The 26,241-nt window shown below is 39.0% G+C and overlaps 1 protein-coding gene across 1 annotated transcript; it reads left to right on the top strand.

Annotated features, from left to right (window-relative positions):
• Window positions 1–8,095: 8,095 nt before the first annotated feature.
• LOC110867187 (receptor-like protein EIX2) lies at window positions 8,096–9,844 on the top strand. Its single transcript, XM_022116316.1, has one exon. It carries the CDS (start codon window positions 8,096–8,098, stop codon window positions 9,842–9,844), a length of 1,749 nt encoding a protein of 582 aa, XP_021972008.1.
• Window positions 9,845–26,241: the final 16,397 nt, after the last annotated feature.

Here is a 26,241-nt window from a genome sequence, read left to right as displayed (position 1 = left end):
GGATGAACAGGATCTTCAAAACCTGGAGGCTGTTCGACATATACCTCTTCTTCAACCACACCATGTAGAAATGCACTTTTGACGTCCATCTGGTAAACCTTGAATCCTTTGAATGAGGCATAAGCCAGAAAGATCCGAATAGCTTCCAGACGTGCAACTGGTGCATAGACTTCGTTGTAGTCGATTCCTTCTATCTGACGAAAACCTTGAACGACTAGACGAGCTTTGTTCCGAATAACCACTCCACGGTCATCTTTCTTGCATTTGAAGACCCATCGTGTGCCAATCTTCTTGTAATTCTCAGGCTTTTCAACAAGCTTCCAAACACCCAGCTTGTGAAATTGCTGCAATTCTTCTTGCATGGCTTCAACCCAAGCACTGTCTTTCAATGCTTCTTTCCACGACTTTGGTTCTTCTTGTGACACGTAACATGCGAAAGACCAGTCATTTTGTTGACCAGATTCTCTTATAGCTGAATACAAACCAGCATTCCGGTTGTTTCTCAGCTGATTACGCGTCTGCACACCGCGATGGACATCTCCTATGATATTCTGCTGGGGATGAGTATCGTGAATCCTCATTTCAGGATTATCTGGCACACGAGCATTGATACCCAAATTATTCAGATTAAGATCAACAACCAACTCCACACCAGGAATGTGGTTAGAAGTGGATGCATTCCCTTCAGCAGTATCTATATTCTGCGTATGAGGTGTATCTACAGAAGCACCTTGAACAGGAGCAGCTGGAGCTGAAGATCCTTCGGCTGCATCATGATATTCATCATCTTCCGAAGAGTCATTATAATCAGCAGCATCTTCATAAACCTCATTTTGAACCATATTGTTGACAGACGTAGAAGCTTGAGGATCTACAACAATAGGTCTAACCAAAGGCGAGACAGCAGCGTTGTCACTTTCCAACAACATTCGCGCCGCTGCTGATTCTTCGTCAAAGGTTGGCAGATTGAAGGAGTCAAATAGCCCATCATAATCGAACATCCACGGATCACCCGGAGCCCTAACAGGACTCGTGTACCTTTGAACCCTAACTTCGCTCCAAAGCTCAATCTTTTTGGTAGCTAGATTCCAAACACGAAAATTCGGAGTTGCATATCCAAGGAAGAAACCCTCGATAGCTTTTGCACCAAACTTTCCATCTGGTTCAATCATAGTACAAGGAGCACCAAACGGTTCAAGGTAAGAAAGATCCGGTTTCCTTCTCTGAAGGAGTTCGAAGCAAGTCTTGCCATGTCTCTTTACTGTAAGAACTCTGTTCAACGTGTAGCAAGCAGCCGATACAGCCTCTCCCCAGAATTGAATAGGGAGTTCCGACTCTACTAACATTGTTCTTGCAGTTTCTATGATCGTCCGATTCTTCCTCTCAGCGACACCATTTTGTTGTGGAGTATAACGAGAACTGTACTCATGAAGAATGCCTTTAGAAGTACAAAACTCATCCATAACTTGATTTTTGAATTCAGTTCCATTGTCGCTTCGGATCCTTTTCACTTTCAACGTATAGAGATTCTCCAACATTGTAAGAAGATCCTTGAGGATGCCAGGAGTTTCACTCTTGTGTGCCATAAAAGATACCCAAGAAAATCTAGAGTAGTCATCAGTAACTACTAAACAATAAGCATCACCAAACGTTGTCTTGTGCTTCATAGGTCCAAAAAGGTCCATATGAAGACGTTCGAGAGGCATGCTGACAGTGTTGATTTTCTTCAAAGGGTGAGACTTCTTTGTTTGCTTCCCCTTTTGGCACGAGACACAGATATCTTGTAGATGAAAACTTCTTACAGGCACACCATTCACAAGATTATTTTTCACCAAATGGTTCATCTTTCTCAAGTGAATGTGTCCCATTCTTCTGTGCCAAGATATAGACTCCTTTTCTGTGGCTTTTGAGACAAAACAAGTAACTTGTGCAGATGTAGTAATCGCCTGGCTCATGTCGAGAATATAAAGATCATTAACTCTCGGAGCCGATAAGAGAATCCATTCTTGTGGAATTTTGAATCCGGGCTTCAGCACATAGCAGCCAGCATCATCAAAAATTACTGAGAACTTTTTATCGCAGATTTGCGACACACTGAGAAGATTGTGATCAATTTGCTTCACATAATTGATCTTATCAAAACACACGATGCCATTGGAGATACTTCCTTCTCCAGTGATGTACCCACCTTTATCACCCGCAAAGGCAACATACCCTCCTCTGATATTTCTCACGTCATACAGGAGCCGTAAGTCGCCAGTCATGTGCCTGGATGCTCCACTATCAACAATCCAATGACTATTAATAGTTCCTCCTAGAACATCCTGCACATGTCATTCGAACACATTAGTTGAGGATGGGGACCCAAGCCTTAGTGGTCTTGGGTCGTCCCTGAGCATCTCGAATAATGAGCTCGATTTGCTGATGGTTTTCAAACACATTTACTCCCCCTGAACTAGCACCCCTTTTAGGTCTCCTAGCTTGTTTTTGTTTACCAGATTGTGTATTATGTACAGTTTCTGATTTTAAAGGTTGTGACAAACTAGGTTTCCTTTTAACTGTTTTGACTTCAGATTTCAATGCCTTTTCAACAGTTTTAATGTTATGACGTCGTTGTTTTGTTTCTTGTTCCTTAACAGTTCGTTTATCATGTTTTGGAGGAACAGGACGACGTTGTGGGTGAGACTGTTCAGATGGGGTTTTCTCAACAAAATTTGGTTTGGGTAAGTTGGTGCAATCCTTAATGATGTGTCCAACCTTCCCACATTTGAAACAAGTTCTCCTTTCAACAAACTTAGGAGAGCTTGATCGACTGACAGATGTTGAACCTGTAGAACCTGAGGTACTTGCTCGTTCATCACACCCATTTGTATGTTGAGTGTAATTGTTATCACTGTTACGTTTCAAAATTTTGACTTGTTGCACAAAATCATTGTTTGATTTGTTTTCAAAAGTCTCAATTTTATCAGTACCTTTTGATGCTACAAATTTAACATCTTTTCCTTTCTTCATGTAACGAGCTCCTTTTGATTCAACTTTAGCCTTTGGCTTTGGAACTCGTTGAGGTTGTTTACCCTTAGAAGCAGTAGGTTGTCGAGTGGTTGGAGATTTTTGATTACCAAACTGTTTCCTAATCTCAGCCTTAGGAATTGGATCACATTGTGTTACCACAATTCCCGGAAGTGTTTTTCCCAAAAATTTGTTTGTGTTGTCTTCAAAGACTTTGTCAATCAAAGATTTATTTACATTTTTAATTGGGAAAACGTCATCTGAGTAGATTTTATTATCTCCAACCAATGTGTACAGCACATTACTGCTTTTAACAGTAGACACACCTGTTTTATCAACTTTGACAGGATCAATCACTTGCTCCTTAACAGATGGAACATCAGAAGTATCAGGATCACAAAGGATGTGATTCTCTGGTGGAATGACTACTCCTTTCATCTTGCTAAGTGATTTATCCTGATCACCTACATCCAATTCCGATTCATCATCCGATGACTCACAGTCCTCGATGATTGGAGGACTTTGTTTCACGGATGTTGAAGCTTCCTGTTGCTTTGTGGATGTATTCTCAGAATTCTCCGGTTTGAACCCTAGGCCAGTAGAAAATTCCTCAAAGTTCAAAGGCACACTGGGTTCATACCGAGGCAATTCTTCTTCATCAGGCATCTTGGTATAGTTGTCCATCAAAGGGGGTGGACATGCCTTATACCCTACACCTTTCACGTTACCTTTCAGTTGTTGAACGTCTATGATGTGATCAAGCACAAATCGGGAGTTAGAATAACTATCCAATTTCTGTTTGATCGCATCATGCTTGCATTGGGCAATGGCTAATTGCTTCTTAGTTTCTTCCACAAGGTTAATGTATTCATTTATACTTACTTGTTTGTGGTAAACTACTTTGTTAACCTCGGACACATTTTTCTTTAATGTTTCTATTACAGATTTAAATTCTTTTTCATTCCGGGTTAAAGCCATGTTTGCCTCTTGGCATTTCGACAGTTCAATAACCAAATTCTGATTATGACTATGAAGCTGTTCTGATTCAAGCTTCATCTCTGCACATGAGTTACAAATACTAGGGACAGGAGGTTCAGAATTTACCTGACTGGTAGAGGCTGAGCCGTTTGCCATAAAGGCAGATTGAAAAGAAAAAGCTCCATCTTCAGAAAATAGCTTTTCCATTTCCGTTGATGTAGCAGCAGCCTTCCTGATCAGAATAGATTTCTGACACTTAAGCTCATCAGCTTCATTCAGTAGCTCCTGAATATCATCATCTCCTTCTTCATTCACATCAGGCTCTGAGTGATTATCCCCAGAAACAGAGCCTTCTTCATCCGAACTGCCAGAATAACCAGAACTGTCATCGCTTCCAGAAGATTCTTCCTTTTGAACCTGCTCGATGACCTTAGCATACAAAGCAGTTCCAGTTCCCTGATCACCTTCACCAAACTGAACTGACCAGTCACATCCTTCATCAGCTTGAACAGCCAAAGCCCGATTGTGATTGGTAGCTCCAGGCTGTCCCTGATTGTTGTTCACTGCCACCATCCTCCTCTCACGGTTTTCTTGTTGGGCATTCACATTTGTCTGGTTTCTGAAGGGGTTGTGATTGCCGTGTTTTGTTGGTCGAGTGCACTCACGTTTAAAGTGCCCTTTCTCGCCACAATTAAAGCACGTGACGGCATTAATGTCAAACCCATACTTCGTGTTTTTCTTTCCTTCCAACGAAGTTCTTCCAGTTCGTGCCATGAAATCTTTTGCCCTTCTAACTGCACTAGCAAAAGCCCATTTAATATCCATCAACTCCATTTCTTCCTTGTCGATCTGATCATAATCTTCATTGGTCATATTGATGTTTCCAAGCTGACCAGCTACCAAACCACAGTATGCACTAACCATGGTGTTAATAATCTCCATATGTTCCTTAGCAACTTCAATACTAAGGTGTGAAAGATTTGAGTTGTCGACTCGGATTGTGTGATGACTTTGGGGCTGAGGTTGAGGATTGCTTGTATAGTGAGCTTGCTGTTGTTGTTGTTGAGGTTGTGATTGTGGCTGTGTTGGAACAGGAATATAGGACCTCGGATCGAATTGAGGTTGTGGTGGAGCAGCTGTTGATTGAGGAAATGGAAAGGAACTCGTATTGGACACAAAAGCAGTTTGAAGCTTCGGTTGCTGAACAGAACTAGCTGAAGGACCAAAACCAGGCAAATACATTTCTGTATTCTGAGGAGCTGGAGCACGCCTTGCTTTCCTAATTTCTTCATCATTTTTATGTTCCAGCTTCTGAATGAACTCATAGATGTTAATCTCATCTAGAGCTTTAGTATGCTTCAACAACTCAATAAACGAACTCCACTTTGGGGGTAGGGCGTCAGCAAACCTATTCACCATGTCTTGTTGAGTAGCTGCCACCCCATAAGCACACATTTCACTAATCAAATGATAGAAACGTGTAGTCATATCATTCAGAGTCTCGTTTTCCAAATACTGAAAGGATTCAAATTCTTTCTTCAACAAATCATGCCGAGACTTTCGAGCAGCTGCATTGCCTTCTCCTCTAGCAACTAAGGCATCCCACAATGCTTTCGTGGTCTTGCAATATGAAAACTGATGGTAGATGTCTTTGTTGAGTGCTTGAGTAAGTATTGCATAGGCCTTTTTCTCCAATTCATAAGCCTTCTTGTCATTTTCAAGCATGTTGGCGTAACCTTCTGAAGTGGATGCTCTACTTTCAAGACTTTCATTGAATGCATTGACAAAACACATCCAAAGGTCGGTGCTTTGTCCTTGAACATATGTGTGAAAGCGGGTTTTCCATGACGGAAAATCATTCATGTGATTCAGCTTTGGTGGACGATTGTTACTGCCCGTTTCACTTTCACTAATCAGAAGATTCTGAAGACTTTGACTTTGATTGGATACTAAAGCCCATTGACATGAACTTATTGATTGTTGTTGTTTTGGAATGGCACTCGTCATATATTCAGCCATCGACATCTGTTTCAGATCTGGCTGTGGATCCGTACTCCAATCCCAAGGACTTGTGCAACTCATTTTGATCAAAGATTAACAAATAACCTACACCCACAAACTGTTAACAATAAACAGACAACAATTGAAAGATGCAATCTGATCGAAAGATCAAGACTTGTTCGAAGGATCAACAGTGATCGAAAGATTACTGTTGAGTTTCGAGCAAAGTCTTCGAAAGATTCTCAATAAAGATCCTTATCTTTCGACTGATTATCACGAAAGATTCACAGTTCGAAAGATCTATATCTTTCGAATACTGATCTCGAAAGATTCACAATGAAAGATCCTTATCTTTCGAGATGAATCCTTATCTTTCGGACAAACAACTTTCGAAAAGATTCCAACTACGAAGGATACTTCTCAGACTTCGAAAGACTACTCGAAGGATGCTTATCTTTCGAGCTGCCTTTGATCGAAAGATGTCGAAGGATATCTTTCGATGTCGAAGGATATCTTTCGACAGCTCTGACACACTGACACAAAGTACGACAGGTTGGTGAAAAGTTGATGTGGTTGGTGAGCCAACTTTCGGCAGAAAGGATGTTTCTGTCAACAACTTTTTCACCAACTTTTTGACTTTCAAAAAGTTTACCCAAAATGGCAACCTTATCCCCAAGTCCAGTCACCGGAAAGATGATCGGAACACGGCCGGAAAAATCAAGGTTTCACAAAAACGATTTTTATGTTACCCAAACCGACCCCGAACACTCCCGAAAGGTTTAGTAACCGTTTTTCAGTTTAAACAAACAAGAAAACCACCAAAAACGGGTGCTAAACCAAGTGTTCAAACACACCAAGAACTTGAACAAACCGGTTTTAAACAAGGTAAAGAGCGAGGCTCTGATACCACTTGTAGGTCCCTTTTCTCGGAGGATCGAGAACAAACCTAAACCTTGTTATACTAACCCACTAGCGAGTGCGGAATCCAAGCTAGTAGGCAAACCGGGATGAAGCAAGAACAAACACAAGAACACACAAAGTTCACCGATTAACACCACTGTATTAATATGTATGAAGGTTTACGGTTACAAGCACAAGGTTTACAATCTGTTTGCAAACTCTCTAGTGTGTGTGTGTGTTTTCCAGCAGAGTTTCTCTAACTCTCTATGTGTGCATCATCTTACACTCACACATTGCATGGGTATTTATACCCATACATAGCAGATCTGGTCGAAGGACTCGATAGATGGTCCGAAGGATCATCTATCGATGACAGGGAGCTCGAACGATCAGCATGGACATCGAAGGATCATCCTTCGATGTCTAATGGTCGAACCATGGTCGAACCATATCTTTCGAGCACCTCGAAGGATCAGTTGTATCCTTCGAGGCTATCCTTCGATCCAGACAACATCATGTTGTCCAAGTCAAACTAGGAGGATAGTTGACTTGGTCAACTTACAGACTGACTTTGGACATCGTTTACATACAGACCGAATACAGACAAAGTACAGACACAAGTGCACCAACAAAATTATTATTTAATTAAAAATGAGAGAGAAAAAATAGTGATTTTTATTGTAATTACAATGGTAAAAAAATTGATTGTGAATGCTGATAGTCATCTTTAAACTATGTGCAAGGAGGTTATTCATAGTGTTATGATTGTGACTAGCTGATGCATATGACTTGCTAGGAATAGCAAGCACTTCTCGAATCTTAATGTTTGTCCGGAGGTGATTATTCAAAATATTAAGCCTCTCGGGTTTTTTATGGTATAGGAACCGGTCTATAAATAGGTCGTTAAGTTGGGAAAGTTGGTGTAAATTTGATTTGATGTAGTTTTCTGTTTCAACCTCCCTTTTCGGGTTTGGCGTTGTGAATAATATTTACCTTTATCGTGTGAGACGCATAATTTGAGAGCTACTATTTCCCAGGAAAAGCCAAGTCAACAAGTCATTGGTTATTACCTTTATCGCGTGAGACACATGGAAATTGTGAAGCCAATTACATCCATGTATTTCTTATCACCTTAACGTAGACAAATTTACTGACAAAGTTCCTTTATGGCGCTGAAAACTTTAGTAGTTGGAACCTAACAATCACCATGCTAAGCATCCTCGCCCTTGACGACAACATTCTACAGGGTGGGATTCCACCTGAAATCGGGCTCCTCTTTAGATTACAAGAACTATGGCTTTATAAAAACTCTTTCACGGGAAGCATACCGGCTACCAAAACGAATTGCTCCAACCTCCATATCCTTCAGTTGGGTAACAATAAGCTGACCGGCAATATCCCAGATGGGATTGGTTCATTGTCCATGCTAAGCATCCTCGCCCTTCACGATAACGTTCTACAAGGCGGGATTCCAAATGAAATCGGGCATCTCTTTAGATTACAAGTACTATATCTTTATAACAACTCTTTCACTGGAAATATTCCGGCCACCATAACGAATTGCTCCAACTTTCAAGTCCTTAACTTGGGTTTCAATAATCTGGTCGGGAAGATCCCAGATGGGATTGGTTCATTAATGCCTCATCTTGGAGTACTTGTATTGAAAAACAATCATATCCATGGAAATATATTGTCCATCCCTCCTACAGTTCGTTGGCTCGACTTAGGTGGTAATAATTTTGGGGGGAAATTACCTTCTCTCACAAACAGTTCGTCGTTAATAGATTTGGACCTATCAAATAACTATTTTGTGGGATCATTACATAACTTGCTTTGTTCCAATGGTGTGAAGAAGACCAAATATTTTAATTTGGGATATAATCAGTTATCGGGTGTTATTCTAGAGTGTTGGGAGAAGTGGTCGAGCTTGGTACTCTTATGGTTAAATCATAATTATTTGTCAGGTGAGATTCCAAGAACATTGGGCTCTGTACCTTTGTTGCAATTTTTAGCCATAAGGGAGAACAAGATTTCAGGAGGATTACCTTCTTCCCTATTGAATTTGTCATACTTAAAGGTCCTTGACCTTGGAAGAAATAATCTTGCGAGAATCATTCCACCATCTATTGGAATAAAACTCACTATGTTGAAAATTCTCAAGCTTAGATCCAATAATTTTTATGGAAATACTCCTGACCAGCTATGTTATCTTTCACAAGTTCAAGTCTTGGATCTCGCTGATAATAACCTCTCAGGAAATATTCCTAGATGCTTCAACAACTTTAGTGTGCTTTCTGGCATAGAAACTAATTTAGAGGTTCAATTATCATTCTATCTTGACGATGGCTCTATTACTGTAAGTAATTCATTGGTGATGAAGGGACAAGAAGCCACTTATAGATCTTTTCTAGGGCTAGTCATGCTTTTGGACCTTTCGAGCAACAAGTTTTCAGGGCAGATCCCTAGTGAGCTTACAACCCTCCACAAGTTAAAATCATTGAATTTATCAAGAAATCAATTGACAGGAGAGATCCCGAATAAGATAGGAGACATGAAATCACTTGAATCTTTGGATTTATCAGTAAACAATCTTTCTGGGGAACTTCCTATGAGTTTGTCAGAGTTGAATTTCTTGGGTACCTTTAACGTGTCCTACAACAATTTAATAGGAAGAGTTCCAACAGGTACTCAGATTCAGAGCTTCAATGAGTCCAGCTTCTTTGGAAACAAACTTTGTGGAGCTCCACTGACTAATGATTGTGTACATGTTGACAAACCTGATACAACAAGCGACCAAAAAGAAGACGGTGGATCACACAAAGTAGATTGGGGGTTGATTATTAGCATACTGCTTGGATTTATTACAGGGTTTTGGGTCATTGTGGTTTCATTAATGCTCAATCGATCATGGAGGATAACATATTTCCGTCTCTTCAGGAAATTGATCAAGGTATAAGGTTTATGATGTTATGTATCAGTATTATTGTGATATGTTTTTTAAGTGATCATTAAAAAGCAGCCCCTGTAGTTCCCTTGGGAGTTTGCTTTTCAATAATACTTATGTTCATTGCCGTTGTGTTTTTGTTCGGTTCTTGTAGGGTTGTTTCGTTATGTATTTCTTTGTGATTGTTAAACCAGCCTCTCACTTGCCTTTTCTCTATTAACATATTGTTGTTCCAAAAAAAAAAATATGTACACTTTATAAATCAAACAAATGTACATTTTGGAGATACTCAGGATTTTGGAGATACTAATCCTGTTTGTTGATTGTTGAGAGACCAACATCCCCGATTTTGCTCACGAGATTTTTATCAAGTAGTATATTTGCTGGTTTTTGGTCACGATGAACTGTTGGTGCACTTGTGTCTGTACTTTGTCTGTATTCGGTCTGATATAAACGATGTCCTGATTTGTGTTGTAAGTTGACCAAGTCAACTATCCTCCGGTTTGACTTGGACAACATTTGAAAGATGTTCTGATCGAAGGATAGCCTCGAAGGATACACCTGATCCTTCGAGGTGATCGAAAGATATGGTTCGACCATGGTTCGACCATTAGACCTCGAAGGATGATCCTTCGAGGTCCATGCCGATCTTTCGTGTGAACTATGATCGATAGATGATCCTTCGGACCATCTATCAGATCCTTCGATCCAGACCTGCTGAGCTGGGTATATATACCCATGCATGTGTTGAGTGTGAGTTAGTTCTGTCATTTGCACATTCGAGAGATAGAGAGTGTAGAGAGCATTCTGTCCAGAACTCACACACACACTGAGAGAGTTTATAGAACACTTCTGTAAACATTGAGCTTGTAACCGAACCCTCATTGCATTAATACAAGTTGTGTTAATCGGTGAACTTGTGTGTTTGTTTCTCTACTTGCTACTAACTCGGTTTGCTTGCTAGCTTGGATTCCGCACTCGCTAGTAGGTTTGTATAACAAGGTTTAGGTTCGTAATCCTCCGCGAAACAGGGACCTACAAGTGGTATCAGAGCTTGGCTCTTTACCTTGTTTAAAACCGGGTTTTTACAAGTTTTGGTGTGTTGAAACACTTGGTTTTGTACCTGTTTTTACTTGTTTTCTTGCATTTTCTTTGAGTAAAAACGTGTCAAAACTAACCGGGAGTGTTTAAAGTGGGGTTGGGTAACTTGAAAACTTGTTTTTGAGTAACTTTGTGTTTTCCGGCGAAAGCTCCGGTTAAACTTCCGGTGACTGGTTTGAAGATAAGATTATCCATTTTTGGCATAGTTTATTTCAAATCTTGGTTGGTAAGATTGTTGTCAGCCTTCCATACCCTTTTGCCGAAAGTTGACTTACCAACCAATCACCTTTTCACCAACCCGTCATATCTGTGTCAGTGTGTCAGTGCTCATTCGAAAGATATCCTTCGACATCGAAAGATATCCTTCGACATCGAAAGACAATCCTTCGATAAGTGACAGCTCGATAGATAAACATCTTTCGAGTAGTCCTTCGAAGTTCGAAACATATCTTTCGATCAGGGAATCTTTTCGAAAGATAGTTGTTTTATCTCGAAAGATAAGGATCTTTCAAGTGTGAATCTTTCGAGATTTTGAGTCTTTCGAAGCCAGTGCTCGAAAGTCAACAGTGATCCTTCGAACACTGTTGATCATTCGAACAAGTGTGATCCTTCGGAAGTTAGCTATTCGAAAGATAAGTGTCCGAAAGATAAGGATATTTAACTCGAAAGATAAGGATCTTTCAAAGGAGAATCCTTCGAGTTCTTGAATCTTTCGACATCATTGTTCGAGATTCAACAGTAATCCTTCGAGTACTGTTGATCCTTCGAACAATAGTTGATCTTTCGATTGTGGTCTGTTTATTGTTAACAAGTTTCTGTGATTTCAGATCTTTCGAACAGGATCGTTCGGCTGTGTGATCTCTCGGATTATTCACTTAGAATTTATTTTTCTTGTCAAAGATGAATCCGAGTTGGTGGAATCCTGCCCCAGACAGTGGTAAATATACAAGTTCAGGAGTTACTCCTTCATGGTGGGGTACACCGGCTCCTGATAGTGGAAAATACACCTGTACAAGTCTATCACCATCATGGGCCGAATCTCCAGTATCTACATCTTCACAAGCAAATGCTTTACCATCAAATCAATGGGCATTAGTAACGGGTCAAACTCCGAGTGTACAAAGTATCTTATTAAGCGAGAGCGAAACAGGAAGTTTGAATCGACCCCCAAAACTGATGAGTCTGAATGAATATCCAGGATGGGCTGAGAGGTTTAAAACATATGTTCTTGGTCAAAATACGGAACTGTGGATACGTTTCACCACAGATTTCGATCAAGCCATAGAGGTTGCTGCTTCAGAGACTGCGTCATTTGCTGATCTTCCCGAAGATAAAAAGAAAACGTATGATCTGGAAAAGAAAGCATACGCCATTCTCACCCAGGCTTTGAGCAAGGATATTTATCACCAGTTTGTCAGCTTCAAGACAACTAAGAAGTTGTGGGACGGGTTGAAAACAAGAGGAGTAGGGAATGAAGCAACACGTCAGCTGCGTCATGATCTACTCAAGAAAGAATTTGACAGCTTCGCTTGCATGGATAAGGAGTCTCTGGGAGACATGACAAGTCGTTTCTATCACCTGCTTACTGAGTTGAACAATTTTGGAGTTACAACAACTCAAGCAGAGGTGGTAAAGAAGTTTGCTGATGCCTTACCTCCTCAATGGAGTAGTTTCTTGGAAATCCTTAAGTATAACGGAGCGTTGAGAACTACAACTTTTAACGACTTCGTGCAGCTTTTGGAAAACAAGGATCAGGAGGAAACATTGAAGGCGAAGAGAGTTCCATTGCCACAGAATCCAGAAGTGTATTATGGAACTTCCAGCTCTTCGTCTGCAAGAACTGGTTCACATGCTCCAATTCAAACGGCGTTTGTCACAAGTACAGATTGTTTTGGCAATCCAATACAAGTTCCTGTTAAGCCACCTCCCACCACAGACATATTTGGAAATCCAATCCAACCACCTCCACCTCCTCCTGCTCAACAACAACGTGCATGTTATGGAGGAACATCATCTGCTGCTGGTCAACAATCAAAGCCAAATACAGTACAGCTCGACACTTCAAGCTTCTCAAAAGTCAGTGTAGAAGTAGCCAAGGAACACATGGAGCTACTTAACACTATAGTGAGCGCGTACTGTGGATTAATTGAAGGTCAGATTGGCAACATTAATCTGACACAAGAAGATTACAGGCAGATTGATAAAGAAGAGATGGACTTGATGGATATCAAGTGGGCCTTTGCTAGTGCTGTGAGAAGAGCAAAGGATTGGATGGAAAGTACTGGAAGAACCAGCTTGGAGAGTAAGAGAGACACCAAGTATGGGTTCGATAAACAAGCAGTAAGGTGCTTCAACTGTGGTGAACGGGGTCACTTTAAACGGGAATGTGCAAAGCCAGCACAGCATGGAAACCAGAACCCCTTCAGAAACCAGGGCAACCAGCAGAACCAGAACAGGAATAATGAACGTACATTAGTGCCTGTCAACAATCAAGACAACCGGGCACTTGTAGTTCAGATGGATGAAGGTTGCGACTGGACAATCCAGTTTGGTGGTGATGCTCCTAATGGTACAGCTTGCTTTGCTCAAGTTGTGAAGAATATAGTTAACACCAGTGGTGGAGAATCTTCCGCCAGTGGTGGTGAATCTTCTGAAGATGAAGACTCTTCTGGGTACAGCAGGAGTGTCGATGAAGATTCATCTGGGTCAGGCGATGAGAATATGGGTGAGACATCTGGTGTCTCAGTTAATGCTGATATTGAAGAACTTTTGGAGGAAGCTGCAGCAGAAACTCAAAGAAGATCTGTTCTGATGGATCAAGCTGCTTGTACTTCGTCTTCTCTCCATTCAGCCTTTATGGCTAATGTCGACAGTTCTTCAAGTCAGGTATGTGTCGATGAACCCATTGCTGTAAACTGTGATAACTGTGATAGCTTGCAGGCTAAATGTGCTGAGTTTGAGGCAAGCATGTCTGAGTTGCAAGCCAAACATGATGCTTTACAAGCTAGTTTGTTTGACTTGCAAGACAAACATGATTCCTTGAATGCTGAGTGGTGTGCATTGCAAAGCAAACACGAGGCTTTGCAAGAAAAATATGATGTGACATTCATCCACAATCAGAAGTTGACTGTGGATCTTTCAAAATGCACAGAAGCCAATATGTTTTATGAAAACCATGAAAAGGAATTTAAGTCAATGATTGAGACATTAAAGAAAGATAAAACTGAATTGACTAAAATGGTTTCCAGAAAACAAACGGACATTAATTTGTACATCTCACGTCTTGAGGCGATGCAAAAAGAAATGGTCTGTGTAAAAACGGAAAGTGAGGCAATCCAACTCAAGCTAGACAGCTATTTGAGCTCTAGCTACGTGTTGGATCACATCATTGACGTTCAGAAAGAAAAGAAGGATGTCACATGCATAGGATACAAAAAATGTCCACCACCAGTCAGACACAATTATGATGCCATGCCTGATGAGGAGGATAGAGTGTTCTTCGAACCATCTGTTCCTCTTGATGTGAAGGAGTTTGCAGCAGGACTCGGATACCAGAAAGAAGTATCCTCAGATTCGGATGTGTCAGCAGATACATCTGTAACTGCTGAACAGAAACAGGATCCTCCAGTTGAGGTTGAGGATGCTGATTCTTCAGATGATGAATCTGATGATGCTGCTCCAGCAAAGTCTGATGCGGTAGTAAAAAATGAGGACATACCTCTTGAGAATCACATTCTATGTGATCCCCCTGCCACACCCGCTAAGACTGTTGCAACTGAGTCCTCGTCTGAGAAGGAGTCGGAGAGTGTGACCTTGCTGTACACTTTGGTTGGTGATGATAAAATTTACTCAGACAAAGATTTTCCTATTAAGAACGTTAATCAATCCTTAATCGATAAAGTCTTTGAAAATTCGACAAGTAAGTTTTTGGGGAAGAAAGGACCACATGTTACAGTTACACAGTGTCCTCCAATCCCAAAGGCTGAAGTTCGAAAACAATTTGGCAACAAGAAATTACCAGTAATGCCAAAACAGCAAAATCACACCAAGCCAAAAGGAAAGGCACCGGCTCAAGTCCAGAAGAAGCCGAACCAAAAGAAGAAGAAAAATGTTAACTTTGTGAAATCGACGGGAACGGACAAAATTGAAACGTTTGAAAATAAATCTAACTTAGATTTTGTCAAGAAAGCTACTGTTTTGAAAAGAATTGAACAAAACAGTTCACAGCCTAGTACCTCGGGTTCACAAAGTTCAACATCATCGGCTAAGAGAACACATGATTCTTCGAGGTATGTTGAACGAAGATCATGTTTTGAGTGTGGAACCATCGGGCATATAATTCGAAATTGCCCTTATCTTCATAAGCAAAAAGGGAAGGTTGATGATCCCCGTGACAAGACTGACCGTAAGCCATCTGTTTCCACAAAACAAGATCCCCGACTTGTAAAAGAAAGGGAGAAGAAGCAGAAACGCCAACAGGTCAAAAGGATTGAAAAAGCAATTAAAACCGATGTGGTTCAAAAACAATCTGTTTCTGTAAAATCAACAAGTTCAAAAACTTCAAACTGTAATGAAGTTAAAATTTTAAAGAATGACACTGATAAAACAAAACAGACATGGAAACCTAAATCGGTTACTGAATCAGGGGGACCATCACAATTTACAAATCATCAAAGACAAGAAGTTATTGTCATTGATGAAAATGGAAGACCCAAGACCACAATGGCTTGGGTCCCCCTCTCCAACTAATCTCTGAGTGAGTGTGCAGGAAGTTCCAGGAGGAACTATTGATAGTCTTAGGATTGTTGATAGTGGAATGTCCTTGCACAAGATAGGCGACAGAAGAAATTGTTGCCTTTGATGGAGAGAGAGGAAAGAAAAAGAAAATGTGGCTGAACGAAGTTGCAAAATTCGACCAAATGAAGAACGTGTCAAAATTTGGTCATTATGGTTTTTGATCGGGTCCTCAGGAACGAATGAAGTGAAAAGTGTGCCGATGTCTTTGAATGGATTGAACATCCGCACACCATTTCTGAAAGAGAAAGTCAAAGACCTTCGCTGGTGAAATGTGGAAGACCAGCCGGACCCGGAGGTTTATGATTTTATTGCTGTCAAGAGACTTTACAGTAGTTGCAAATTCGACTTTGAAGTCCACACCGGGTGGATATCCAGTTGGGAGAGTGCTCAGATTCCTTGCAATGCATGAAACAGTTGCAGGATACGGTTTTGAATTTCTTAATCTCTCCTATACTTGTCGATAGTTAAGCTACTTTGAACAGCACTCTTTGACCTGACACATTGATCTCGGATATCACCTCACACGTGATTGTTTCAATATGAAACACATCAATGTTGTCATGGTCCGCATCGCTTACCGACATGCCCACTCACTTTTCTAAAATTTGTTAAATCTTTTCTGATAAAACTTAATTTTGGTAAACGGCATTAAGGTCAAGCAAGAGTAAAACCAACATCGGAAAATCATTTTTGTAAATATCTTTGTGTGTTTTTAAATTTATCTTAGTTTGTTGATTTTAGGGGGAGTAAATCCAAAAAATCGGAAAATACAAAAACATCGAAAAATTTCAAAAACACAAAAACAATAGAAAAACAAAAATGAGTTTCCTGGCGAGCAAAAGAGAAAATGATAGTACATCAGTGGTCTATCCAAACCTCTTTAAATCTTAAATGCAAAACGATAAGCAACTCTATATAAGATGTATCGGTAGGCTCACAATCATTTTAAAGTGTGCAGGGTGATATAAATCTTAATCGACTGAAGACCAGGTGGGAACCATTCATTGGCATATGGTCTTAGTACCGAAATTTCGTTTGATAGATTGCCGAGGTTCTGAGATATTCGGTCTTTATGCTGCTTATCATCTGGGTATCATGGTTGTATCTTTTACCGAAAAATAACGGGGACGCAAGTCTAGATCTTCCATGATACTATACATACGTGTACATATTACATACTGCATTCGACCTCAATAAGTGATAAACAATCACATGTCCAAATCAAATAAGTGATAAAAATATCACATTTATCCGGGTGTCAAGTTCGTCTCTCTGCTGTACGGAAGTACTGACCTGTTCACGGACTTGCACCTGTGCCCTCATGCATACGAAAATCAAGTTCCTCATCAATAAGTGATTATATCACATAGGGCTTGTTTTCAAATCAAAATAAGTGAGTATCTCACAATTTTATACGGTCAAACAGATGATAATCGGTATACTCACCGGTAAGATGAACTCTCGTGCATATCTTGATACGGGAATGTGTCGTGATGTGGATGAACACCGGTCGGTAAGTATAAATCATACATTAACGTATCCTCTAAACATGATTACATCTGATAAGTTGAGCTTAAGTGGACAACAATACCGATAATTGTTATAGGATGTTTGTCTTAATATTAACTAACTGAACAACAAGAGTGTTTCGGCATGACCGTACACTGATATGATTCTCTTACCCTCGAAACTCACAAAAAGAATGTTTGTATATATTTTATTTATTTACTGCTTAATTTTTATTATTTCTTTTAAACAGTTTCGTCGTTTGGTGCATATCAGCACGACATTAGCGGTGATGTCGTTTGATAACACTCAAAGGATTTTAAATTGTTGTCTTTTACTTACAAAAATACCAAAAAGATTTTAGGAGTGTTTTAATATAAACTTTATAAAAGCCAAAAAGATTTTCTTTCTACTTTATTTTCGATCGTACGATGTTGGAGCTCAAGTCTTCGTTGCCTGAAACCTGACTGAAAACCGAACTGACTAAACCTTCATAAACGGTTAAAAATTTGCATGTTTGAAAGTTAAAAACTAAAATTGACAAACTTATTTAAACTTTCAAACTGTCGGACGGTGTTTGATTGTGACATGGTCATTCGTGTGTCATTTGTTTATACTATTCCAAGCAGTTGTTCTCATTACGCGTTTAGATTTCTTGCATGTGTAGATTCTAAAGGCTAGGAGAACATGGTCGATGACAAGCTTCGGGATGAAGACACAACGTGAAGGTACTCAACTGATGAAGATGTTCGAGTTGCCGCTGGCCATCATCAGCACCACAAGGATCTCACTTCATAAAGATAAAGTCTTTTCACGAGCATAACTCAAGGGGGAGCTTATGTTAAGGGGGAGTTTGTCAACACACTTCCTACATGATACGGGTAGTTTGTTGATACACTCTCTGCTTTCAAGACGTGAAGACTTTGAAGATCCTCCGACGTTGAAGACGTGAAAGGACATCAGAGTTTGAGAACTCGAAGACCAAAGACCGTCGAAGTTCAAGACGAGTCCACATTTATTGGAAGACAAAGACAAAGCTACAGCCAAGGAGGAGTTTGTTGGTGCACTTGTGTCTGTACTTTGTCTGTATTCGGTCTGATATAAACGATGTCCTGATTTGTGTTGTAAGTTGACCAAGTCAACTATCCTCCGGTTTGACTTGGACAACATTTGAAAGATGTTCTGATCGAAGGATAGCCTCGAAGGATACACCTGATCCTTCGAGGTGATCGAAAGATATGGTTCGACCATGGTTCGACCATTAGACCTCGAAGGATGATCCTTCGAGGTCCATGCCGATCTTTCGTGTGAACTATGATCGATAGATGATCCTTCGGACCATCTATCAGATCCTTCGATCCAGACCTGCTGAGCTGGGTATATATACCCATGCATGTGTTGAGTGTGAGTTAGTTCTGTCATTTGCACATTCGAGAGATAGAGAGTGTAGAGAGCATTCTGTCCAGAACTCACACACACACTGAGAGAGTTTATAGAACACTTCTGTAAACATTGAGCTTGTAACCGAACCCTCATTGCATTAATACAAGTTGTGTTAATCGGTGAACTTGTGTGTTTGTTTCTCTACTTGCTACTAACTCGGTTTGCTTGCTAGCTTGGATTCCGCACTCGCTAGTAGGTTTGTATAACAAGGTTTAGGTTCGTAATCCTCCGCGAAACAGGGACCTACATGAACGATTGATCTCGGTTTCGTGTTAAGAAGGAAGTTTAGAGCTGATGCTACTTCCCACGTGATACGGAACCGGTTGAACCACAGGATCAATGGTGTGTCGTTTTTGCGAAATAATCTCTTGTCCGAATTCCCGTTTTCCATCTACTTGTAAACCAAACAACCATGAACGACACGGACACACCGATTAGAATCAGCAGATGAGGATGCCGGAGTCGGCTCAATACTTCAAGCTGCAAAATCAAGTTTTATTATTAGGAAATGATAAGGAGCTGATTGGAAATCTAGAAGACTCTCGTACCCGAATTTCATAGATTAGGATTCCGATTTTGTCACCGAATACTTTCCCTATTTTTTAGCCTTTTGAATTCTATAATCATTTTTTTGACTCCCGTATATTTTTGACGACTTGTAATTACCAAATTTTAACAATGCATTTCCCTATAAAAGGGCCGCAATGTGCATGTTTTAATCATTTTGAATATATCAGCTGCAACCGTCTGATGAAAGCTCAATTTATATACGGTTCCATTCCCTCTGCTGACACAAAAGCAGTATGCTTTAGTTCAAGATTGACTTGACTGTTAGTCAATGGGTTAGATTTCATTTTCAAAAACTAAAAATCTTGTGATCACCAAATGAACATTCAAAAACTAAGAAATATAAAAGGACTTGAATCTGTGATGATTCCGGCAGATAACCACTTATAAAGTATCAAATGTCTTGCTTTATGCAATTGCTTTATAAAGTATCAGATCTGATATTCAGATAAGATAGTCGACGGGGATCTGTAAACGACGTCGAAGAAGAGCTAGGGCTTGAGTTGAAGATGAAAAGGAAAATATTTTTTTTTTTTATCTTGAAACTAACGGTTTACATATATGAACTGGCCGAGTTACATCAATAACGCAGGTAAGCGAGCAACAAGCTGCGCCGCTACCCCCTTCTGAATAGCAAACCCTAACCTATTAAAGACAAACCCCTGCCCCCCTGTTGATGAGCAACTGCTGTGGACAACCTTTTGGACCCTAGTCAACAAACGGATAGCTTCTGGAGCTAGGGAGCCAAAGGTGTCGAAGGCGAAGGGGACAAATGCATGTTGGTTATCAACACAGGCTTTAGCGTGTTTATCCACCTTTTTTGATTCCGCTTTCCTTATAGCTTGTCCTGCTACAAACCCGCTATCCCTTAAACCAGCTAAGGGGGAGACTCCTGTGAGATCCACACAAGCATGTTTCCCTCCCGCTCAGCCAAAGACGAGCAGATCTGCTAGTCTCAATGTAGATCTCCCTTCCATGGGATCCGTAAGGAAATTCACAGGGGCCTCCTTCTTGGCAGAAATCCCCGCTCTCCTCAAGATGTCCCCTAAAACATCCCTCACCCAGTCATGCCGATATTTGAACCCAGGGAGCTCCTTACAATGAACAGCATGCTCCCCGTATTTATCCATGCAGGCTTTATGGCAGATTGGGCAGGTTTCGTCTTCTTCTGGGTACATAGGGATCATCAGCCGGTATTTGAGGACAACCCTATACTCAACAGCCGACATGTATTGCCCCAGCCCCTCGATCGGGATAACAGTCAAAAAGTCTTGCGCATGGGGGCCTTTCAAGCACTCAATCACCGCCTTCTGGCGGGGAGACAAATCAAGTGCTTCTCCCAGACTCCGAGCGATTTTGTCAAATAGAGCATTCGCCAAAGTTTTTTGTGGCTTTGTGGGGGCGGTGTCCATATTAGAGAAACCGCCAATATCAAAGTCTGGAAGAGAGTCACTTAAGTACTCAAGGGCTTGTTGGTAGTCTACGTCAAGCTTAACAACCCCACTTTTCCGAAGGATATGGTCTTGCAATACACACGACTGAGCTCTAGACGCCACAAAAGCATAAACTCCAACATCCCGAGCTGAGAGGAGGCCCAAACCACCCAGACGCATCGGCAAAGATGCCAGAAGAGGATTCGAACCTGAGCATCTTTGAGAAGAAAAACATTGTGGTTATTTCTTCTCTTGTGATGGTCTATTTTGGCCAAGTCAAAAGTTTATTACTGTTTAAGGGACGAATGGCTTATATAATTAAGGAAAGAGTGCAATCAATCAAATTATGGATTTGATTCCTACGGTTTAAAAGTTTATTACTGTTTGCAACTGCTGATTTAAATTCCCACCAGTTTTCAGTTGATATCAACGAAGAAACTATCATGTAGTGGATAAGTGGGGTACGTTGAAACTCCCAATTACAGCCTCTATATAAGAAGCACCATAATTAATTTTTCTATAATAAAATAGGTAATCAAAGTTTAAGCAAGTGGAGCAGATACATATGAAAGCAACAGATCTAAATTCCAAGGTATTTTAACTACTCAAATGTTTTAATACACGTACCTTCTAATTTGAAAGTTTCGTTTCACGCTAGGTTGAGCCAGAGAAGGGCCTTGCAACGAATGAGACTGTTCAGACCCACACCTGTTTTCCAGTCGTTTGACATCCGATATACACCGTGACCTAAAGTGAAGGTTAATATATTTAAAATTGTATAATTAACAAATTTAAAAAATTAATGCAAGTCTAGAAAAATTATATACCTAAATAAGTTTATAATTAACAAATTCAAAAAGTTACCTGGACTGTTTTAGTAACCAAACTTGATTTTGGACTGATCTAGCAACTTGAGTCAAACCTTAGGGACAAATTTAGCAATTTTACCCATTCATTAACGGAAGGTTCTAACGGCGTCAATTAATTGGACTGAAATAGCAACAGAAACTAAGCTTAGGGACTGTTTTAGCAACAAAACTTGATTTTGGACTGATCTAGCAATCTGAGTCAAACCTCAGGGACGAATTTAGCAATTAACTCTATTAAAAAATATGTGAGATGGGTTGAGTGTTAACATTTTAAGTTTAACTAAACAATAACATATATAAATTTAGGAAAATAAACAAAAATTATACATATAATAATTTTAATATGCCTTTCAGTCTTTAAATTATTAGAAAAATAACAATAATATATATAGATTATATGTGTTATTTTTATTTTTTATTTTTATGTTATCAATATTTTAAAAAATTAGAATTAACGAGCCAGTTCGATTTGGCTCGAGCTGGCTAGAACATTTTACGAGTCGAGCTCAAACTCAACTTTTCAGCATGATAGAATAAACCAACTCTAGGCCGTTTAAGTTCAAGGTCTAACTCAACCTGGTTTGAGTCAATTACAAACCCCCTAAATAGAACCTCTTTAATTTTAACAAATATAATTAAGTTCTGGATCGATGTAACAAAGGTTTCCCACTGGACTCGTGTCATTGTAAATGGTGGATGTGGAAGAGAAGTCTGATTGAAGCATTGTTGAGAGGCCAACGTCCCCGATTTTGCTCTGGATATTTTTATCAAGCATTATATTTGCTGAATTTAGGTCACTATGAACGTTTCCCCATGTACCCGTAGACCAAACAGCCATGATCCACACGTAGACCAATTAGAATCAGCAGATGAGCATGCCGTATTCGGATCAATACTTCAAGCTGCAAAATCAAATTTTATTATTAGGAAATGATAAGGAGCTGATCGAAAATCTAGAAGACTCTCGTACCCGAATTCCATAGATTAGGATTCCGTTTGATGAAAGCTCGATTTATATACGGTTCCATTCCCTCTGGTTCCAACTTTTATGTTTTATGCTTTTAAGTCAGCTGACACAAAAGCAGTATGCTTTAGTTCAAGATTTCATTTTCAAAAACTAAAAATCTTGTGATTACCAAATGAACATTCAAAAACTAAGAAATATAAAAAGACTTGAATCTGTGATGATTTCGGCAGATAACCATTTATAAAGTATCAAATGTCTTGCTTTATGCAATTGCTTTATAAAGTATCAGATCTGATATTCAGATAAGATAGTCGACGGGGATCTGTAAACGACGTCGGAGAAGAGCTAGGGTTTGAGTTGAAGATGAAAAAGAAAAGAAAAGTAAATAAAGTTACTGAAGAGGATTCGTACCTGAGCATGTTTTAGCAGAAAAACATTGTGGTTATTTTTTCTTTTGTGATAGTCTGTCTATCTTGGCCCTCTCAGTCAAAAGTTTCTTTTGCGGTAGTTTATTTTGGGCTTTTGGCCCTCTCAAGTCAATTTTCTCAAAGTCAAAAGTTTCTTTTGTGATAGTATATTTTGACCAGTCAAAAGTTTCTTTTGTGATAGTACTTTTTGGCAAATATGCGGTAATTCATGTTTTGAATATTTTTAAGTTATTTCATTAACACAATATAATTGCAACTTTTGTAGACTACGGGGTGTGGCGTGGGTTGGGCGGCGGAATGCATTTAATGCTGGCTAGACCGCACCCGGCTAGCGTTGGCCATGACGTTAATTACCCCGCTGGCGTGGGGATTGAGTCTGACATTGCTTGTTGTTAAACCAAACATTTCTTACTCATTATTACCATCTATAAATTCAAAAACCATTATCAAACTTCAAAAAATATATAAAATGGATTCTTCAAGTTCAAGCGATTCGTATTATACATTTTTTTTGTCATCCTCATCCGACGACAGGGCAGAATTATTATTATCAGCAGTGCTGATGGTAGAACATGTTTTGACACTTCCTAGATTCGACTCCAAGAAGATAAAGATTATTGATTTTTTTTGGTCATGTAATGTATTTTTTTAATGTAGTTATTTAACATAATACTAAGTCTATGATTAGTATATATATAAAAAAGGAAATTTAGGTGTTATATGGCACCCCTAACGCCACCTAGCCACGCCCCTTTCACACCCTACATTTTTGGATGTGGCCTGATGAAGCCCATACTTGACATGTGTCAAGCAATACCCTCAACTCAAGCCCCTTCACATCCCATAATCTCTTGGTTGCATGATTACTTTTTAAAGGTGAATGGCTTATATAATTAAAAAAAGAGTGCAAGCGGTCAAATTATGGATTTGGTTCCTACGCTTTAAATTTATTGATATAGTCTCCAAGTATCATATTTGGTTTCATTTGTCGTTCTAATGATAGTAATATCATAGTAATTTACTTAGCGGACCTACTTTATTTAAATTTAATTATTTATAACTACTACTTGTGTTATTATATAACCATGAAGCTATTTGTTTTCGTCGTCATTTTTTTACCTTGGTCGTTTGGTTTGGAGATTATTGATTATAAGTTGGTTGTACTTTTTAATTTGATAAATTTTATTTATTTTGAAGCTTACTCGGAAAAAACCTTGGTTGTAAATGAGTTGGCCCGGCTCGGCTCAATTTGTAAACGAGTCGAGCCCTAGCTAGGCCTGGCTCGGCTCGTGAACTGGCTCGATTTATTTTATTTTATATAAATTAATCTGGATTTTAAATGTATTAAAAAATATGTGAGATGGGTTGAATGTTAACATTTTAAATTTAACTAAACAATAAGATATATAAATATGGGAAAATAAACAAAAATTATACAAACTTTTAATATGTCTTTCAGTCTTTAAAATATTGGAAAAATAAAATTAATACATATAGATTATATGTGTAATTTTTATTTTTAATTTTTGTTTTGTATGTTATCAATATTTGTAAAAAAAGAAATTTAGAATTAACGAGCCAGTTCGATTTGGCTCGAGCTAGCTTGAACATAGGACTGTAAAACCGAATGAACAAGAAAAAGGCTTGTTCGTGTTCGTTCGTTAAGGAAATAAATGTGTTAATGAATGGTTAATGAACACTTACCGAACGAGATTTTATGTCCGTGTTTGTTCATTATGGAAATGAGAGTGTTCACGAACGGTTCACGAACACAAATAAATTTAGCCAACGCGACGAGGATAAAGGTGGATGGCCCATAGAGTAGCACTGGAACTTGAATTCCTTATTGTGGAACGGAGGTCGATCGTATTCGTCAATGTAAATAATGAGAAAGGAAAGGAAATGGTACATATATGAAAGTTTAATTGTTATGGTAATAAACTAAATAAAAGTTTAATAATATAAAAAGCATAGGTAAAATATATGAAAGTACAAAAATCTTTAATTAAAATACAAACATACGAACATAATCGAACGCGTATAAAATGAACAAAAGTCCACGAACACCTTATCGAACGTTCACGAAGACAATTGAACAAACAAGACATCTGTTCATGTTCGTTCATTTAACTAATCGAACGAAATTTCTTGTTCATGGTCATTCGTTTACTAAATGAACGAACATAAACGAACTTCCCGCCGAACGGTTCACGAACTGTTCGCTGGACCTTCGGTTCGTTTACAACCCTACTTGAACATTTTACGAGTCAAGCTCAAGCTTAAGCTCCACTTTTCAGCATGATAGAATAAACCAATTGAGCCAAGCGAGGCCGTTTAAGTTTGAGGTCTAGCTCAACCTGGTTTGAGTCGATTACAAACCCCCTAAATAGAACCTCTTTAATTTTAAAGGGAACATTAGTATTCACAATATACCCTTTAGAATCTAATCTAATATCAATAATTATATTGTAGACTAACATTAAAATTAAAATTAATCTTTAAAATATGTCAATAATAATCCAACTAATGTTCATTATTTTGATGGTGCTTAGGCTTACATGAATCTCATTTGTACTAAGATTTGTTTTCACTCTTTAAATTATGTCCAACTAACTTATATTAATTATAATTATTTATTCTATAATTAATATATAATTTAGTTATTTTTTCATAATTTCATAAAAATAATATTTTTATTTTTAACTATATATTTAATATATTAATTAAACATTATATAAATTAATGGGTTTGTTTAGGCTCGCCATTGAAAAAATGAAATCAGAACAAAACGCCAATCCATCTAAACAGTGAAAACGCCAAAACACACAGAAAAAACAGAATTATAAATATTACTTGTTGGAACGATACGTGGCGTCAAACGAAATCACATCACCAAACACATGGTAATTACGTTTGCATTGATCATCACACCAAAAAAGTCCCTTCAAACGAATCTGCGAAGTAATCATACGAGAAATTAGGTTGGGACTGCTTTTTTAATGCAAATGTCTTACAACCATCTCAGCGTCGTACTCCCCTATAAACAAGTTAATTTGGCTCTTTTAGTTCTTAAAATCAACTTTACTTGCACCCATGTCTTCAAAACCGCAAAAACAAGTCTTCGTAACATTAAATGCCTTAACCGGTCTCAAATTCAACTTAGACGTGTTATGTATAACATGCTTCTAGAGCTGAGTGAGGTGTCGTTCAGACGGAAGAAAATGCTTATCAGGCTGTTCAACAAAATCATGGTTGTGCTCCTCAACAAACTTATAGACGTTCTATGATCCAGCCTCAA

Source organism: Helianthus annuus, chromosome 7 (assembly GCF_002127325.2).
Source record: "Helianthus annuus cultivar XRQ/B chromosome 7, HanXRQr2.0-SUNRISE, whole genome shotgun sequence".
In the NCBI taxonomy this organism is placed as follows: Eukaryota; Viridiplantae; Streptophyta; class Magnoliopsida; order Asterales; family Asteraceae; genus Helianthus; species Helianthus annuus.
The sequence above is the reverse complement of the archived record's forward strand: the minus strand, read 5'-3'. Positions and strand labels throughout refer to the sequence as shown.